This window comes from Acomys russatus, chromosome 7, assembly GCF_903995435.1.
Source record: "Acomys russatus chromosome 7, mAcoRus1.1, whole genome shotgun sequence".
Lineage (NCBI taxonomy): Eukaryota > Metazoa > Chordata > Mammalia > Rodentia > Muridae > Acomys > Acomys russatus.
In genome coordinates, this window is record NC_067143.1 from 21885523 (window position 1) to 21899892 (window position 14370).

Below are 14370 nucleotides of genomic sequence, written 5' to 3' on the forward strand. Positions count from 1 at the left end.
AAAAAAAATTAAAACCCTTAGTTAAAATGTGTGACATGAATTTCTCCAAAGGCAGAACACACCGTATAATAAGTCACCTGACAGAATAACAGGGAGACACTGCGGAGGAGCATGGTAGGGTAGGTCAGGGCAGTTGACACTCAGGCCGTCCGTGGGGTGAATCTGCTCACATACCTACTCTGTGCTGGATTTAGCTCAGAAAGCCGCAGCCTGTTTGACTTCCTTAAATTAAAAACAAAAACCAAAAAACAGAAACCATGCTTTTTATTAGCTTGTATTTTTTTAAAGGGGATGTGTGTGTGCATATTTGCATTTGTATGATATGAGTGTGTGTGTGTGTTATGTGTATTGAGTGTGTGTTGTGTGTGTGAGTGTTGTGTGTATGAGTGGTGTGTGTGTGTGTTGGTGGTGCCAGGGATTGAACCCAGTGCTTCACACACACTAAGCATGTAGTGAACCACAACCCTCACAGGCCTCAACTTGTTTTTTCTTCCTTTTTACTTTTACTCTCAACTTTTATTTCTGTAAATTTTGTGTGTGTGTTTTTTTTAATAACATAGTACTTGGCTATTACTGAAATCTAAACAAAAACATATTTCTGGTTACTTCGATATTTATAAAACAGTATTTTTGAACATCTGTGATTAATGTTCCAGCAAGCAACTATCTTAAGTACTTGACAGATTAAGTCTCCTGTGAAATAGTTTACACAACTCGTTTCCCAGCCACTTCAATTCTTCCTCTTAGCATTATGAGCTATTTAATTCCTTAAAACACACAGATCAAACCCCACCCCAGGCCTGCCTTTTACACAGCACTGAAAGCACACTGATGGCTAAGCCTAGTCTTTGTGTGACGTTTCTGGAACACGAGTCTCTGCCTCAGTTTAGATATCTCAGGATCCTACATAGAAACTCAACCAACCCAAGAGCAGCCTAGAGCAGAGCCATAGAACAGTGGGGTGAGAATCTGCTGGAGGCAGCCCAGACGAGCAAGGTGGACGGAGCCCGGCATTTTGACATGTTCTGTGCATGACTAGTGTCTGAGAACTGCCTCCAGGATCCAAGTTCTCAAATCCCCAACTGACCACTTACCCTGAGTCAGCAAAGCCACAATTTTTAAAATGTTGTCCAGGAATGAAGGGTCTCTCCATAGCCTATACCATAAACACATGTGCATGAGGCAAGCTTTCAGCTTACCCACAGATTTTAACTTTAATCCAAAAGTACTTTAAGGATTCTTCAAATCCTAAAACACGAGGCTGACAGGATGCCCTTAAATAACAAGCGTGACTGTAGGGCTGGGGACACAGCCTGGTGACAGCAGATACTAGCTGGTATGCCACAGGCCTGGCTTCGACCCTTGGCACTGAAAATGAAGAAATACACATTGCTAGGTTTCCATTCTTAGCTGAAAGATGCCTTTGCACCTTTAAAATGGGAGACTCTCAGAGAATTCTGGCTTATACAGATTATATTTGTCCATATTTGGAAAACTAGAAATTTCAGAAACATTTTTGACTTGTTTGAAAATAAGCATAATCAATTCGTCAACTGAAATATTTTTTTATGAAAACAAATAAAACCCAGAGTCACTTTCTAGAACAAGACAGCTGTGAGGGGAGTGCTGTTTCTCTTTTCCTGCAAAGGCCTCTGGATGGCTGCCTTCTGTCTGCTCTGAGGTTCAGTCACTGTGTTAGCCTGTGGACAGGACCCGCAGGACCCTATGTTACTAGGAAAGCAAGCAATACTTACAAGAGCCTTATCCAGATAACCATGGATCCTCTATGAAACCCTCTTAAAATGAGACATGGGGCTTTTTCTTTTATTCCATTTCAATTTGATGTGTGTGAGTTTTGCATATAAACACAAGTGCATGTGTGTGTAGAGGCCAGTGGTAAATACTGTCTTCTTAAATTGTCCCTTCACCTTATTTCTTGAAGCAGGGCCTCGCACAAAACCTGTAGCTCACCAACTGGCTGGGAGCTGGCCAGGAAGACCCATGGGTCCTCTGGTCTCCACTCCCCCGGTGCTGGGGTTACAAAAGCATGCTACCATGCCCAGCCTTTTGTGTGGGTGCTGGTTATCCAAACTGATGTCTCCATGCTTGGCAAACACTACCAGTTGAGCTGTCTCCCCAATCCCCAACAGTGACACAGAATCTGAAATTACATTGATGAACTTTTTGTACTTTTAGATTATAGTCCATTGGAATATCTTAAACTTTCAGTGGACCTTTGCCTATACACACAATAACAAATTAGTCAACAGGAATAAATGGCACACTAGGTTATGTATGTCTTCAAAATTTTAGCCAATTTCATCTTATGATACCCTCAAAAATTACTTTTCTTAATATTTCTACTGATCTCAGAAAATCATTACATAGGAGGACTGTCACAATTTTAAATACAAATTTTCAAAACCCTTCTTTTCAAAGCTCAGAGTCTGACTGGTCATCAATGCTGTGGTCATTTTTCTTAAAGTGACAAGTGAACTTTGTTCGTTTCTAAGAAAATGTCTGCTAAGTACCTATGATTAAATGGTACGGTTCGGCTGTCAGTCAGTCTTTCAAGGAAAAATGGTTCTCCACGAAAAAGGCTGCTGGTGGAGCTCAGACAAACCTGTCACGTTTCCTCCACTCCGTCATTTTCACCTACAAAACACTTAAAAGGTATGTGCACAAAGGGACAAGATTTAATTCAATTATGTTTACTGCTTTGTCGAAGACATTTGTAAATGGATTGGAATACTCCTGACTGAGACTGCCTGGCAGTGAAGAAAATAGTGATTATCAGCACCACAGCAGCCAGGCTGTGTGCCATGGTAACCTGGAAGCAGTTTTCCCTCAGAGCTTATACATCCTCAGCACAAAGGTTATCACAGTGGAAGGGGCAAGCACTTTGGCTATGCAACCAGTTTGGACCTTATGGCCACCTAAAGTAACCTGAGGACTCCTAGAAACTCATCCTTTGGGAAAATACAACAGAAAGAAAAACCAGTTCTATGTGGTGCCCCCTCCCCCCACCGCCCCCCGGTCTTCTCTTTCCATCCACCCACCCATCCATCCTTATCAAGTGACAGAAAATCATTGCCTTTAAAAGTAGCTGTTGGCAACAATTTGGTCCAGCCCCCTCACCCCCCATTTTTTGAGGAGGGCACTGAGCTCTTGGGGTGAGCCTGGGGGCTGAAGAGCTTGCTCAAGGTTATTAGGCGACACCCCATTCTGCTGGCTTGATAGCATCTCTGATATGGGCACAGTTGAGAGCCTTGATTCCACTGTACAGAACCCTCCTCAGCTCAAAGAACCCCAGAAAAGATGCTGTCACACTTTAACAACAACACAGGTAAACCAGATGGACGGCCCGTTTCAACTCTCACATGCCACATGTGTAGAGCGTAGAAGCCATCACTTCTGAGTCTTTAAGGAAGAAAAACCTGCTCAACCTTAAAAACTCGTTGGAATCAGAAAGACTGACACTAAAGGCAGAGCACCTTTACCAAAAGCTCTGGAGATTATGGCAAGCCCAGGGCGCCTAGGCTGAGGCATGCTTGCCTGAGCAGAAGCCACTGGGCCCATGAACAGAAACACTGGAGACTGTGGATGGACAGGAAATTAAAAGCCAGTTACAGGAAGCCCTGCCAGGTCCTCAGAGTGAAGACCAATAAAGCTCCCAATGGCTGTAGCAGGGGAGGGTGTGCACACACAGCACCCCAAACCTCTCTGTAACTGAGGCTGCTCTCGCTCAGGGAATAGACACCCTCAGCCTTAGGCTCCTTAGCCTTCCTACCTCACCTTACAGAACTGGAGAAGAAAAGCTACATAAGAGAAAACATCACATGATTCTAGCCTGGGGACACCGGCCCACTTAAAAGACTGGAAACTAGAAGGTCATGGGGGCGGTGCCCCCCTCCCCCGGCACACCTAAAAACTACTCCAACAGGCCTCCAATGTGTAGCAGTGGGTTAAAGCAGACAGACCTGAACACAAGTCAAGGGCATGAGGGGGAGAGTGGAGGAGGGGGAGACACAGGGACACTGGAGAACTGAGCATTCAGCTATCTGCAGTAACATTAACAGCCCCATGCCTCTCCACATGAATTAGAAGCCTGAAGTGAAGACTATTAGAAGCGGGGTATGGTGGCTCAAACCTACAATCCCAGCACGGGGGAAACACAGGTGAAAGAATCTGCTGCAGGTTTGCAGGTAGCTTGATCTGTACAGCAAGTCACAAGCCAGGCAGAGCTGTAGAGCCAAGACCATCTCAAAAGGGTGAAAACAGGAAGTTGGGGGTGGGGTGGGGGGACGACACACGCATTATTCACCTGAGTTCTTGCTGCTCTTCTCATGCCTAGTCTCATCTTTAAAGAATTACATGGCACGCTAGGCAAGATAAAAAGAAAAATAGCCAAAGAGATAAAGCTAGCGTCAGAACCAGACTTAGATGTGACACAGATGTTGCAATTACTGTAAGCCAGAGAACTTACAGTAACTATGCTTGTTCATTTAAACCTAACGGAAACATCAGGGCAAGGGAAATCCTGGCTAATCCCCTGCTGAAGTAACTGGTCTGTCACCCGGTGCAGATGTGCAGGGCACGGGCAAAATGAGGACCCAGAGACCAGACGACCCAAGCATAGCCCTGACTCTGCTTTATCTTCTGGGCACGCCCCTCTCCTACTTCAGGGGAAACAGTTACAAGGCAAGGACCCTTGAGGTCCCCAGCTTTGCTGTGTGCAGCTTACCAACCACATGCAGAGGTGGCATCCTTTCCAGGGCTGCACTCCAGCTGGTTTCCATACTGTAAGTACAAGAACTGCAGACCACCAGCTATTTATTTTGCTTTTTGGAGGCAGGGTCTTGTGACTGTAGCCCATTCCTACATAGCCTGGCCTGGTCTTGAATCCCAAATCCTCCCGTCTCAGCCTCCCGAGCGCTAGGATTACAGGTGTGCACTGCTATGCTCAGCTCGGGTCTTTTCAATCCTGCCTCTTGCCCCTACAGAAGTGGCTGGTGCAGCACAGGGCCGCCTTACCTAGTCATCCGGTCTATAACCTGAGCTTGAGCATTTCTAAATGGGCCACTGGCTGAAACTACAACTTCTCTGTGAATAAAATTCCAGGCATGAATTCATAAACATCTCATTTTTGAAATATCAAAGTCCTTGTTAGTCACTACCTGAGGTTAGGCTCTCTGTGACAGTTCTGTCATTCTGGGAGCCGGGTAGGCAGCACAGATCTCGCGGGAGACCCAGGTTCAGTTCCCAACATCCACATGACAGCCACCAACCCGTTAATGCTACTTCCAGAGGACCCAATGCCTCTGGCTTCCTTGGATACTATACACACATGGGGCACAGACATAGACAGGCAAAACACCCAAACACACTGAGTAAACACAAATACATTTCAAAAAACATATTCCAAACTCTAGTAACTTTTCAGCCTGTCACTATCGATTAACTGGAGAACTTTACAGTGTGGTGAAGGAAGAGGCCGAGAACAAAAGTCTCAGCTGAATTATATCCAGTTCCTCTGCGGGTTCCATTTTTAGTTAACCATCCCCTCAGGTTATGGTATACTAGATAGTCTCACAAAGTTATACAATTGTGCTCTTCAACAATTTTCTTCTGCTTTCCCTTGTTTGTTGTATAAGTAAGTTCCTCTTTTGGTTTAGGCAAGCATTTTCATAACTTGCTTTCTCCCTTAGACAGCTGTAACTCAACTCCAAAGGCCCAAACACCCAAGACCCTCCCAGCTCCACAGTGATGGCTGTGCGGGCACATGCACAGTCTGTCAGCCCACTCTAAGGTGCTCTAGCCTGGACACAGGGAAACGGCACTTCACCTCCTTAGGTTCTGCAGTGTCCACCCTTACTACCAAGCCAACTTGTCATTCGACACACCTCCATGTCCTCCGGGCTCTACTGTCTTTTTTTTCCCTTGCTCTATCCCCTGACTTCCAAATTTAAAAACTCAAAACTAAAATTGGCCTTTCATAAATGGCATATGACCAGAAGCAGGCCTTTTTTCTGTCACCAGGATTGTGTGGGGAGAGGCAGCTAGGCACTGGACAGTACAGCAGGGAGCGATCAATGGTGCTCACAGACCCCAGCTTCCTGGGTCACACGTTAGCCTCTGAAACATGCACGTGGGTGGTCTCGGGAAGCGGGACAAGCAAAGGTTCCGGAATGCATGCAAACTAACACTCCCCTAGGAAAGCAATATGGATACCGACTATTGCCGCACTAGGTGTAAATAAAGTGTCTCGTGGAAACTGGGCAGACACTGATGGAAGCCGTGTGGCCTGGGGACCTAGTGCCTAATTTCCTAGTGTTTTCTCACAACAACTTCTAGTATCCTTAACCTCTATTACTGGGGCATCTAAATAAGCCAGAGTGGCATTCCTTCCATGTGGAACTCAGTGAGAAAGTGCAAAACTGTCCCCATAGCTAAGGAATCTAAAACTCCAATGTGCCCCCTAATTCCTTCATTTGAACCTCAGTCTAAAAGCAGGAGCCGAGGGAACTGCCTTGCTCTAACACCTACCTCTGTTCATTCAGGGAAAACGTCTGTCGTTTCCTCTAAAGTACTGTCCATGTTTAGTAACACAACTGTGTTTTGGGTAATGAGTACTACTTACCGAGCAGGACTTAAAAGAATGATTAAACTTCTAGTCATCTCACATGACAAGACTATCTGAAGCCCCTCACAAAGTGCGAAGTAAGAGGAAAATATGCAATAATAGTAGTAATTATATTACATACTTGTGACTTCCTGTAAGAAATCCAAACACGGCCGACTACTTCCTGAAATACTTATGGAAACGGCCAGCGGGGTCTGACCTTCATAGTTCCTTGTGTTCGTGTCAGCTCCGTAGCTATACAACATTCGTGCACACAGCACGTCATCACGGAGGGCAGACAAGTGCAAAGGAGTCTGTCCGTCTTCTAGGCGCCCCAAGTTTGTGTCTGCCCCTCTCTGAAGGAACATGCGGCAGTAAGAGTGATTGCTTTTGATCACAGCATAGCGCAACAGGAATCCATTCTGAATGTCGATGTTGGCGTTGTGGTCCAGGAGGATTTTCACACAGCTTGACCTCTCTCGGATGATGGCGAGCTGAAGTGGCGTTGTACCTTTATCACTGAGCGGGTCGACCTCAGCCTTGAACTCCAGGAGGAGCCGGACAAACGAGTCCCTGCCGTAGTGGGCAGCCACGTGGAGGGGAGTCCAGCCGTCGTTGCTTTTTGCGTTAATGATGTCACTCCTGTACTCCGACTCTAACATCAGGCGCGCAATCCGGGCCCGGCCGTGCATGGCCGCGTAATGCAGAGCAGTGAAGCCGCCGATTAAATCCTTAACTGTGGGATCCGCTAGGGTTAAACCAAAACGAAAACATCAGTGGCTGTTCAGACAAAGCAACTCTATCAGGGTGGAGTGTGGTTCAGCCAGCTACCATAGACGTCAAAGGGTTAAACGAAATGCGGGACACCAAGGCCTTTCCCCAAGTTACCAAGCTCAAGTCAATGGGAGAAGAGAGAAGACCAACAATGCGTAAAGACAGACCCGGCAGTAGCTCGCCCCACCTGCTGACTGAACTGGTCAGCCAGACTTGGTTTAAAATGTACTAGGGTCGAGGGGGGGGGGAAGGCAAAGAGGAAGGCACTGCCTCTGTGATCCATGGAAGAGGCAGGTGAGACACAAAGCCTTGAGGAAACATGTTTGCATGAATATGAAAGGATGCAGATAGTCCTGCGAATTTCTAAGAATTAGCTAGCACTGTATCTGAAGAAACTGGAAAAAAAACTCTCAGAACTATATAAACATTGATTTGCTTTTTAAAAAAGTTTTAAAAACTCTCCTAAACTAACATGTTTCTGGGGAGAAAATTTTGCAAGAATTATCTGCAGAATCCCTCTTCAAGCTAGAGACTTGCCACCTGCGTTAGCCTTTTCATGGCGCCACAGGTGAGCACTTTCTAGCTCTTATCACACTGGTATCCCTGAACAGTAGGTAGGACAGAGAAAAGAGCTGCCTCACCACAGCATGGACGCCAACAAGGAAGCAAACCCAGGCGGACCTAATGATCAGCCTAAAACTGCTTCTTACACAACTCAGTTTTTGGTTTGTTTATAAAAGAAAAAAATTCATGTTTTTCACTGGCACAAAATGCCCTCAACGCTATGTGATTACATACTTATGTACTATTTAATAAGATCTTCTTTAGTTCCAGACTACAACAGCTGGATTCTTTTACAAGAGTCTGTGAGGCAGAAAACGGTATGTTGAAATATTAATAATATTGTAGTGGGTGAAAATTGCAGTTAAAGAGTTGTTAGCAAATAAAACCTATACAAAGTAAACCATTATTTTAGCTCCTCATAACCTCTGATGTAAGTGACAGCTAAGAACCACAGTATCACTTTGATCCGCGTACAAACAACAACAACAAACCAAAAACACGAAGCATCAACAAGGGCCTTAACTAAAATATTCAGTACCTAGGACTGTGCAACAGGCAAGCTAGAACACTGACACAAAGCACTCTGCTGCCACCTACTGGAAGAGCCGAGACATGCACTAGTCATCCTTCGCTTTGATAGGAGACTGATCTCTCAGCCCAAATAGAGTGATGGCTCAGAGGTTACGAGTTCTAGCTATTCTTTCAGAGAACCTGAGTTCAGTTCCTAGCACCCACATACCCATAGCAGGCAGCTCATACCTACCTGCTTTTTCAGTTCTGGGGTTCCAACGCCCTCTTCTGGCCTCTGCAGGCACTGCATGCATACACATAATCCCAGGTTTCTCCACCTACTCCCACTTGTGTACACACACACACTCTATCTATCTATCTATCTATCTATCTATCTATCTATCTATCTATATAAAATTTAAAAGCAAATAAAATAAGTAGACTAGATGAAATGAAGATAGGCAGGAAAGATAAATGTTCATATGGAAAAACAACCCTTTCTAAAACCAGTATCTCTAAACTGTACCTAGCCACGAGTTTCCAGATAATCCCTCTTGATCTGTCAGTGAACACTGGGAACACCTTCCTCCACTCCTCCCATATGTGGTCCCCCAGGGAGACCTTTGAAGGTGCCAGCATCCTTACCTACACCTTGCAGTTGCCGCATTTGACAAGTCAAGCTACAATACTGAGTTGCTCTTTCATGTCTGGTCTTCGCTGTCCATCTATGTAAAGTTTCACGTGCATTCCAATGCTACACTGAAGCAGGAGAACACAGGTTCACCCCCAGAGCAGCGCCCATCTCGGCGCTAATCATTCAAGTGAGCTAACTGACTGCATCCTTCCAGAAAAGCTCAGGGCCAAGAACTAGAGGGGACTGCAGCTACCGTGCCCAGGAGAAGGTGACAGGATGAAATGGAGGAACAGAGCACAGGAGGACGCTGGTGAGATGCACTTCCGGAGCTGGGGCGGTCAATGCAGTATGACTGGAGTTCCCTTGCAGTGGCAGGAAATCTACAGGGCGCCGTCAAGTTTACTGAGAAAAGTGTAACACACATGCAGAACCCACTTGGCTGACTTTCCCCAACTTTCTTCAGTGGCATCAGCAATGTCTCTTCATTAGATGTTAACACCCCACCAAGCCTCTTCCGCCTCCTTGCCAGAGACTCCACCTTAAACAAACCCATCTCAGCGTATGAAAACATGGTTCACCGTAAAAACAGAGACGCATTACTATGCCGCATGCGGTTCTTTCCTAAAAGCTTTACCAAGTGGAAGTGAAGTCAGCTCAAGCACACAGAATCCATACAAATAGTCACATTCCCTAAAAGCACTCGGCATCCAGAACATTTTTGTCACCTCAAAGTTCCTTCATGTTTCTTTACAACCAATTTCCTACCTAGGTTCTGCGACCCAGGCAAACAGAGCACTGACCAAAGCGGAGGCTTTGCTCTTCCTAGGCCTTCATGACAGTGGAGTGGCCTGCAGCTGTGTGACTGCCTAACTCCACTTAGCATGGCCTTCCGTCTCTGAGCGACGCTATCACATTTGTATTTATGTTCATCTCTTGAGAGAGCTGTGGGCTCTGATGTCAGTCTAATGGCCTGACGCCGGTGGCGACCCTGCCTTCTGTCCTCACCAGCAATGCACCACAAGGAGGGGTGCTCCCATATGTATCATTACTGTTAGTTTTCCCATAAAAAGAGTAAGCGATGACCTGTCCTGTCACTTTACATTTCAGGGAACCAGAGGTCTGGCTGATTTGTACACTTTCTCTATGAATTATCTGTCCAGTGTTTCCTCATTGTTGCTGGGCTGCCCTATGGAGGAGTTGTAAAAGTTCCTTGCACATTCTGAGTACAGGCCACACTGGGTGTGCTTATTCACTCACTTACTTTTGCAGTGCTGGAGGCTGAACACAGAGCAAGCACTCTGCCACTGACCTACACTCAGCTCTTTATTCTTGAGTTCATCAATGCCACTCTCTTCTTGTAAGTGGTTACGAGACGTCTGCTCTGCTGAAGGACACTTGGCCCAAGCCAACAGGACTCGTTTTCTTTTCTTCTACACAGTTTGCACTCTAAACCCTTACAGTTAGGTCTGTGATCTCCTCCCAGGTCGCACTTGTGTGTGGTGTACAGGAAATCTAAGGTTCATCGTTTGCTATACGGCTATCTACTTTGTCTTGGCTCCATTTGTTAAAGTAACTTCTTCGCAAAATAGACAGAGAGATGGCTCAGCAGGTAAAGGTGCTTGTGAAGAGAGCCCGATGATCTGCATTCCAGTCCCAGATCCCAGTGAGGAAGAAGAAAAAAGGACACCCAGGGCTTGTCCTCTCATCCTCACACGTACACTGCCCCACATAAATACACTCGCTCCTTATAAACACGCACACATATTTTTTCACAATGATTTATCCTACTGCCTTTGCTGAAATTCATTTTACCAGCTAAGCGTAATTTTATTTCTGAACTTTTCCATTTATCTAAAAGCACTTCCTAGCTGGTATGGTGGCACACACTCAGGAGGTGGAGACAGAAGGACAGTGAGTTTGGGGCCAGCCTGGGAACGGGTTCAAGGCTGTGTAGCAAAAGTTTACCCAGCATACACATGGCCCTCAGTCCAACCCCAGCAACCAGAAAGCTGATGCAATAATACAACAACAATTTCCCCACTTGCCAATTCCAGACTGTTTTAAATATTATAGCTTTATAGTATGTTTGACATCAAGTAGTGTCAACTCTTCCAACCTTAAAAAAAATTATTTCAGTTAATAAACTTTTAAATTAGGTTGTTAGTTTCTCCATACAAGCCTGGCCTAATTTTTTTAATGTTTTTTTTTTATTGAAAAATAAAATCATATTACATTTCAATTGCTATCCCATCCCGTGCATCCTCCCATTCCTCCCTCCCTCCCGCTTTCACCCCTTTTCCCTTCCCTATGACTGTGACTGATGGGGACCTCCTCCCCTTGAATATGATCCTAGGGTATCAAGTTTCTTCTTGGTAGGGCTATCTTTCCTCCGAGTGTCATCGGGCCTCCCCATCAAGGGGACATGGCCAAATAAGGGGCACCTGAGTTCGTGTGAAAGTCAGTCCCCAGTCTCTACTTAACTGTGGAGAATATTCTGTCCCTTGGCTAGGTCTGGGTAGGGGTTTGATGATGACTACACATATTGTCCTTGGTTGGTGCCGTAGTTCGAGCAGAACCCCTGGGCCCAGATCTGCCCATCATAGTGTTCTTCTTGTAGGTTTCTAGGACCCTCTGGTTCCATCTATTTCCCTATCTCCTATATTTCTCCCACCTTAGGGTGTCCTCACCACTATCCCATTTTCCTGGGAAATGAAGACTTTCATGAGATATACCTCTTGGCCTAGTGTCCAGATATAAGTGAGTATATACTATTTGAGTCTTTCTGCCTCTGGGTTAGCTCACTCATTATGACCATTTCTAGCTCAATCCATTTGTCCACAATTCTGGGAATTCCTTGTTTTTAATAGCTGAGTAGTATTCCACAGTGTATATGTACCACAGTTTTTTTATCCATTCTTCTACTGAGGGACACTTAGGCTGTTTCCGTGTTCTGGCTATTATGAATAAGGCTGCTATGAACATGGTTGAGCAAATTTTCTTGTTGTGTGCTGGAGCATCTTCTGGGTATATTCCAAGGAGTGGAATAGCTGGGTCTTGAGGAAGCCCTATTCCCATTTTTCTGAGATAGCACCAGATAGATTTCCAAAGTGGCTGCACTAGACTGCATTCCCACCAGCAATGAAGGAGTGTTCCTCTCTCCACATCCTCACCAGCATGTGGTGTCACTTGAATTTTTGATCTTGGCCATTCTGATGTGAGTAAGATGGAATATCAGAGTTGTTTTGATTTGCATTTCTCTGATGACTAAAGGCGTTGAGCATTTCTTTAAGTGTTTCTCAGCCATTTGATATTCCTCTGTTGAGAATTCTCTGTTTAATTCTGAGCCCCATTTCTCAATTGGGTTATTAAATTTGGTGGTGTTTAATTTCTTGAGTTCTTTATATATTTTGGATATTAGACCTTTGTCAGATGTAGGGTTGGTGAAGATCTTTTCCCAGTCTGTAGGCTGTCGCTTTGTTCTCTTGACAGTGCCTCCTGCCTTACAGAAGCTTCTCAGCCTCATGAGGTCCCATTTATTAATGGTTGACATTAAGGCCTGGGCCGTTGGTGTTCTGTTCAGGAAGTTGTCTCCTGTGGCCTGGCCTGAGTTTTACGGTTCTAATTCCACCAACTTTACAGATGGCAAACTCCCCCAAATGATCTAAATAATACCAATTTCACCATGTAGTGAACATGGAAAACTTCTCTACCTATTTAGAACTTCATTAATCCACCCCAGCAATGTCTCAGTATACGCTGTATATCTAATTAATTAAAATTATTACTAAAATACTTTAAATTGTTGCCACTGTGAGCTGCTACTCCAGGCTCCAGACCTTAGCTGTTGGTAGAGCTTGAGTGTTGTGATAATGATCTACAATCTAGCTCAATTTGCTTTTTAGCTTGAGTCCATCTTGTATATACATCACACACACACACATATACACACACATACACACACACATATACACACACATATACACACACATATGCACACACATATGCACACACATATACACACATATACACACACATACACACACACATACACACACATGCACACACACATGCACACACATATGCACACACATATGCACACACATATACACACACATATGCACACACATATGCACACACATATGCACACACATATACACACATATGCACACACATATGCACACACATATGCACACACATATGCACACACATATACACACACATATGCACACATATGCACACACATATGCACACACATACACACACACATATGCACACACATATGCACACACATATGCGCACACATATACGCACACATATGCACACACATATGCAAATATATACATATTTACACGTGTATGTACATTTAAGACAGCTGTTACTTACATTTTTGTTACTATTAGTGTGTATGATACTGAGGCAGGGCACATATGCCAAGATATGCCTACGGAGGCCAACTTTTAGGAGTCAGTTCTCTCCTTCCAGGCATCGAACTCAGGCTGCCATGCTTGTGCAGCAAGTTTATTTTTTATCTGCTGAGCCATCTCACTGGCCCTAACAGTCTTACTTGTTCCTTTCCAATTGGTTTACTGTTCTTTTACTCCAATGACAAGAATACAAGAGCAAGCTGTATAAATATAGTGAAAGCACACACACACGCTCTTATACCTGTTTGTTCAGAAGCATTCAGTTCAACACAGTGCAAATGTAGCTGCAGCTTTTCCTAGGTCCTGAGTTGCTTGGCCTTGAACTCATAGAGATTCACCAGCCACTACCTCTTAGGTAGTAGGATTAAGGTGTGCACCGCCACACCCGGCCAGGTGATTGTTTCTCTAGCTGTGCAGAACTCTTTAGTTTTATAAAATCGCATGCCAACTGTCAGCCTCTGTTGTTGGGCAAAGGGAATCCTATTCATACCATCCTCTCTTACACCTATATAATGCAGGGTAATACCAATGTTTTCTTCTAGCTGTTTCAGTGTTTAGGTCTTTGACCATTTGGAGTTAGCTTTTGTGTAGGTGACAGACACAGGTCTAATTGAATTCTTCTGCACGTGGACATCTAGTTTCCCCAAAACCATTTGTTGAAAAGTCTTTCTCTGGTTTATGTTTTTTACATCTCTGTTAAACATTGAATGGCTGAAGTTAAATATACTAATCTTAGAGGTCTTTGATTTTGTTCCGCTGGTTTTCACGTGTTTTGTCTCAGTACCACATTGTTTTTATTATTATGGCTCTGTAATATAGTCTTAAGATCTGGAATGGTAATC

General features: G+C 44.6%; 1 protein-coding gene across 1 annotated transcript in view; it reads right to left on the reverse strand.

The window, feature by feature from the left end:
* Asb7 (ankyrin repeat and SOCS box containing 7) overlaps window positions 1-14370 on the reverse strand; it is a 45368-nt gene that overhangs the window by 5392 nt on the left and 25606 nt on the right. The window contains exon 5 of the mRNA XM_051148697.1: window positions 6765-7370. Within this exon, the coding sequence (XP_051004654.1) occupies window positions 6765-7370 (606 nt within the window). The remainder of the gene's footprint in view (window positions 1-6764; window positions 7371-14370) is intronic.